At 41.3% G+C, this 5,960-nt stretch overlaps 1 protein-coding gene across 1 annotated transcript; it reads right to left on the bottom strand.

Annotated features, from left to right (window-relative positions):
- Window positions 1–286: 286 nt before the first annotated feature.
- Window positions 287–4,536, bottom strand: irx6a (iroquois homeobox 6a). Its single transcript, XM_062418849.1, has 6 exons — window positions 4,471–4,536; window positions 3,043–3,321; window positions 2,120–2,229; window positions 1,567–1,862; window positions 661–1,332; window positions 287–393 (listed from the first exon to the last, which is right to left on the bottom strand). Exons 1-6 carry the CDS (start codon window positions 4,534–4,536, stop codon window positions 287–289), a joined length of 1,530 nt encoding a protein of 509 aa, XP_062274833.1.
- Between the last annotated feature and the right edge of the window lie 1,424 nt (window positions 4,537–5,960).

Here is a 5,960-nt window from a genome sequence, read left to right as displayed (position 1 = left end):
GTGATTATAAATTACTTTTGGCATCATGTACATCAGTAACCTGCCAGGAGTCATTTTGCAAACAATATTTGTATATGAAAAAAAAAAACCACAAAATGAATAACAGATAATTAACAATAAGTAAGTCTGCAAGAGTGTGTATCCCTGTTCACCATTTGATAGTGTTGTTTGGTGCCTTTGTGTGTGTGTGTGTGTGTGTGTGTGTGTGTGTGTGTGTGTGTGTGTGTGTGTGTGTGTGTGTGTGTGTGTGTGTGGTTTCTTCCAATTCAGTGCAGACTCACCTGCTTCACCTCTTCATCACTGGTCTGAATGCAGTGACCTTGTCATCCTGCATGGTCCCACAGGCTTCACTGAGGTCAGATGACTGTGTCTCTGCTTTGCCACTAGAGAATCCTGCACACCCAAAGAAAAGTATATCTAAGAAACTTGCCTCAGGTGCAAGTTGGCAGAAAGTATTTGTCACTCCTTAGCCTTCAAAACTTTCACTTCAAATATCCAAAAACGTGGCAAAATGCTTGTAATGTATTTTTGCAATGCCGGTGTACCTTAATGTATTAGATCATTTACGCTTATCTCTCCGTATGACACGACATACTTTCAGTACTTATGACAAATTAAACACCCGTTTTTGTGTAACGCTGAAGGTAAAAGATGACATACCTTCAATGGTGGAGTACTGGCATGTGTCTGGGAGTGCAGCATAGGATGAACAGTGCAGTTGGAGGCCCTTGTGACTGTAGCTGCCAGTGCTGTAGACTTTGGAGCGTAAAGACGAGCCCTCAGGGAAGGGGTTCTCAGCACTGGTGACAATGCTTGATTCGTGGAGGCCTCTCATGCCCCCACACTGTCCAGTAGGGGCCCCGGTAAGCCTGGTGCTCTGGAGCTGGCAGTCCCCAGTCGAGTTGCCTGTCCTCTGCTCAGATCCATGCTGAGGGCTCAGGATGACACCTGAAGCCGCTGTACGAGCCAGAGACCAAATCCGTGGTTTATCTGATGCTTCAAAGTGAGACAGGGACAATGTTCCCGTGGAGCCAGTGGAAGAGGGTGTCTTTGACACTACAGGATCCAGGAAGTCAGACGGGAGAGGAGGGAGGGTGGTCACACTTTTGATGGCACAGGGGAACGTGTGGAAGCTGTTAGTTAAACTCAGGTGCAGCTCAGAGCTGCAGTCTCTCTTTTGAGGGGCTCCAGCCACTGCCATGGCTCTCTGGATGTCCTGCTCATCTGCTGCCACTTTTTCACAGTCACTGTCCAGCTTGTCACAGTCATCATTGTCCATGTCATCCAGATCACTCAGATGCAAATCTTTGTCATCCCTGCAATCACTAGAATCTGCATGGGAGAAAGGGGATTTTTTAATAAGGTGCCTTTTGTAATTGTATAGGAACACAGTTTATTCAGGAAACTTAACTTTTTTAGCCTAGGACCTACTTTGTGACTCTCTGGGTCTATAAGTGTAGTGCAAGTCTGATATAGAGAGATCAAGTGACCATATTTTTTGGTTTAACACCGATTCAGTTAATAGTTGGACCTTTCTTTTAACATCAAATAATAAACAAATATTACCTTTGGTGACACATTCTACGTCGCTCTTGTTAATGTCATCCTTCCTGTCATCGCCGGCCTTATTCTTTGGCGACCAGGTCATCTTGTTCTCCTTCTTTAACCTCCTCCTGGCGTTGGCGAACCAGGTGGACACCTGGGTGAGGGTCATTTTGGTGATGATGGCCAACATGATCTTCTCTCCCTTGGTGGGGTAGGGGTTCTTGCGGTGCTCATACAACCATGTTTTCAGGGTGCTGGTGGTTTCTCGAGTTGCGTTCTTTCTTCTGGCTGTGCCATTAAAGTCTACTGTCCCATATCTGAAAAGGGGACACAGACACAGACACAGACCATTAGTGCCATTAGTGAAGGATATCATAGTATTCTCAATCAGACATCCTATACCTTTACTCCCTGCTGTTTGAAATATATACAGCCTCACTCCATTCAGGTATCAGTATAGGGTGATACCCTGACCTCTGATCTGTTCCTCTAGTGAATTGCTGCTTCTAATGATTAGTGGTAGAATACTTTTTGCTCAAATTACAAGTGGGCGAAAAATTAACATAGACCTTACCTGTCGTATTGATACTGGCCCAGTGAATGATCATAAGGATAGTATGCAGCCGTTTGAGTGATGCCAGAGTGTAAAGTGCCTGTGCTGTCCTTGATGTCGTACTGTGGGTTCTGTAACAGAGAAGGAGGTGGTTATAACTTTGCAGCATTCTGAGATTTGACTTCAAGGCTATTTCTCAACTTTTTGATTAAAAACAATATCATCTCATGCATAAAAAAATGACATAACAAAAGGTGATTCCCTCTAACTAAGAGAGAGAGGAGTTCGAAAAATAACTTACATACCCTACATGATATCAGTATGTCTGGTTTTTGTTTGTTATTATTTTTATTTCAAGTAAAAGGTGAGTTGCAAATTATCTATGGGCAGATAATAATTTTTACTATTTTTTTATTTTAATGTATTACTTTATTAAAGTCTTCATATATAATAATAGACAATCATTTAGTTTTTTTTAATAAGAAGAAAGTTAGAAAGTAAAGTTTCAGCTGCACTGCAAGTAGTCCATTTAACATTTAGTCCTTTATCTTTTCCAAAAATGTGACTTTTTCTCAGAGAACAGTTCTGAAAGTGAAGTAAAATAATTTCACTTTTCTTTTTTTTCAAATGCACGTTCAGGAAGAGACACGACTGCTAACATTTTTTAACATGGCAGATTGAGAAGGATTATTTGATATTAATAAAAATGCAATTTGATTCAAATGAGACAATTTCCTCTGCATTGCCTCTGTACTACTTCCCCTCACCTCAATGACTGAATTTCATCTTATTTTAAAGCAGAGGCAAACAGACTGGATTAAAGGACTTGTCGAGATGGATATGTTTGCAGTGTGTGCGATAAATTGATTAACAAAACCCGGTTGATCGATCAGCCTGAGCCCCCCTCCCCCCTTGCGCATCAAATGAGACTGAATTGAGCCCACCAGAGTGGAGTAGATAGCGGATGGGTCGGTGCTGTAGGGGAAGTAGTTGGCGTAGTTCTGGCTGGCGGCGGCCGCTGCGGCGTAGGGAGAGCTGTACATCCCCAGCGCTGCGTTCAGCTCCGTCCGGCTGCTCGCCAGGAGCCGGTTCTCGTACGACGGGCAGCAGAAGGAGGCAGCGGCAGCGGCGGCGGCGGCGGTCTGGGAGCCGCCTGTCCCGTCAGAGACCGACCTGGAAATCGAATCGCAGCAAGTCGTACTGGGGTTTGCCGACACGAAAAACTGCATGAAGAGAATCGTGGATAGACATGGTCATTGGCTGTTTCAGCTCTTATCTTGGATGTCTGTGACAACTCTGAATTGACTGTGGGTGATGCACTGCAAAAAGATATCCATCTGTACAAGTTGCTCAGTCTAGTGTTGACTCTTGAAATCTTAAAACGGGTGAGACATGTGAGCTGTTGTCGTTTGTGCTCATCAGTTAAATGATCAGGAATCAAGTGTCTTTATCTTAGCTTGTTACCTGCCTTAATTCAAGGTAAGTCACTTTTCAGAGAATTCATGTAACGACAGAGAGAGTGGCTTACATTGTGAACAAGTGCAATAAGCGATACCACCTCATTGTCCCCTCTCCAATTGTGGATAACAAATTTAATTTATTATGTTTGTATATGAAAGTAAATGATGTCGGATAGATATTTTTCCATGCATATCAAGATGAAAAGAGTTGCGCACTATCCGTGCGTAAAAGTGACAACTCTCCACTTTATCATGTAGTTTAAAATTAAAGTCTCTGCATGGTAAACGAAAACTCTAAATTGATGTTTATATCCCTTGAACTACCATCTTATATTCTATTGTAAAACATTTAAATTTCACTCTACTCGACGTTATCTAGCTAAAAGTTTGGTGGTAACTTTGCCAGGATAGTAACTTTTTTCCCTTCATCGATTTGAAGTTTCTCTTTTCCTTTGAACTTGTCATTTGACGCAATAATATTGTCTTAAAATATAAATGAATTGCTTTAATTAAGTTTTATAGGCTTCCAAAACTATCCAATTCGTCTAACATTCTACACATCGCTGCAATTTAAATAGAAAGTTTGCGAATGTGTAAGCTACAGCCCAATTACACATCGTAGTGTGCAATAGGTGACATTCGTCTCTATTGTCATCAGAAAAACACGTGAGTTCATTCATAATTCAGTGTAATTGGACATGCGTGCGTGTATATCGATATTTTGGTTCAACAACAACAAAAACAGCACCCGAAAATAGCTGTCAATACTGTCAAATCAGTCACTCATTCATTAATGTGTGTTACTAGAGAAAAGTACTCTGGCTTTTGTAATAAAAGAAAACATGCAACAAAATCTATTTATTTATGTGTACACAAACACTTAGGAGAAATATTAAAAAAACAGTGGCTTACCTGTGAAGTTGCATTGTAAGGGTATCCAAATTGCGAGAAAGACATAGCTGCTTCTTTTGTTACCATCAGCAATATTCCTCACCCTTGATCGATTGCAACCAATTCTACTTCAAATCCACCGTCTTACACACATTTCCACGCACGGCCTTTCGCTCAATAATAGATGACTTCACTCATAGGAGGGAGACTTTAGGCTGGCATCAACTGCAGATTGTTTTATATGAATGAATAATCCCCCCCAAGGACCCGATAAGAAATGAAATTAAGCGTCATTAAGAGCAAAAAAATGTTGTTGTGTTAGCTGAAGGAGGCTTAAAGGATAACGAAAGACTTGCAAGATATGGACTCTGCTTGTGCTATTATTTGTGGCTGTATAGTTCTTTAGCATTCATCCATGCAAGGGTATCAGCGTGACGTCACTGTAATCCCGGAACGGCAGGGTACCAAGGATAGAATAATGTCTTTGCCAATCACGTCCAACACAGGGTTTTCTAAAGATGCACTGTACACAGTCTTGTCCCGCTTTTGTACTGGAATTCTACACCGATTTGCAGAGATGTGTGTGTGTTGGGAAATGTTACTATATTATGTTTATTATTATTATTATTATTAATATTATCATTAAATTGCAATCAACGTTTGGAACCTCCTGTTCAATTAAATAATTAAAAACAAAGAAACGTTAAAGATGTTTTGGTCGTATTCTCAGTTATCACAAGCACATGACAGAAAAAAACATGTTTTATATATTTTTTTCAAGGCTGGAATCACACCTGCAAACTACAAAAGTCTGAATATTTTCTTTTAATAAAAACTGTTGTATGGAACAGTTAATTTCATCTACATGTATCTGTACATATCTATTATAATTAAAGCTGGTTGAATATACAAGACTCCCCCCCCCCCCCCCCCTCTTTTTTAATCTAGACCTCTGTTCGCCTCTGGCTCTCTGGCCAGAGGTCCATCCCGGAGTTAATGAAGATGATGTTTCTATCTTTCTCTATTAGAGAGAAGGGCAGTCCCAGCAGGAACGGTTAGAGGGGTTTTTGGCAGGTCAATAGACCAGTGATTGATGCGCGCCTGGAGACCTACGTGACCATTACGCGTTATGCGTAATTGTATCAATTAACAAATGGATACATGCCCTTGTTTAACCAACGAGTTACAGAGTGAAAATATGCCTTAGAGGTGAAATCCGAAGAGCTGTGCTTGGGAAAAAAAGACAGTGAAAGCCCTGCTCTTCAGTCTAATTAAATATCCGTGGATGGGGGCGACGAGAATTGCATTTTAATTGAATGATGCTCACTTGAAAGATGGGTAAGGAATGATGCTGCCTCACAGTGAGTGAGACGAGAAATAATTTTAAGATTTATTAGATCATCAGCTCAACCATCTCCAGTTCTCTCGCTCTCTCCCATAAACATACACAAGCCGTGCCCCCTCCTTATGTGATGTTGAGCTGGGACAGGGCAGGGAGGGGGGGGTCTATT

Source organism: Scomber scombrus, chromosome 1 (genome assembly GCF_963691925.1).
Source record: "Scomber scombrus chromosome 1, fScoSco1.1, whole genome shotgun sequence".
NCBI lineage: Eukaryota > Metazoa > Chordata > Actinopteri > Scombriformes > Scombridae > Scomber > Scomber scombrus.
This window is presented reverse-complemented; position numbering and strand designations above follow the sequence as displayed.

What these genes read in the sequence shown, in the direction of transcription:
- irx6a (XM_062418849.1), bottom strand. Translation starts at nt 4,536, where the DNA reads ATGGTAACAAAAGAAGCAGCTATGTCTTTCTCGCAATTTGGATACCCT. An exon ending in CCGCTATCTACTCCACTCTG is followed by an intron (nt 2,230 to 3,042) that starts GTGGGCTCAATT and finishes TCTCTGTTACAG; the next exon opens with AACCCACAGTACGACATCAA. An exon ending in CGTAGAATGTGTCACCAAAG is followed by an intron (nt 1,333 to 1,566) that starts GTAATATTTGTT and finishes TCTCCCATGCAG; the next exon opens with ATTCTAGTGATTGCAGGGAT.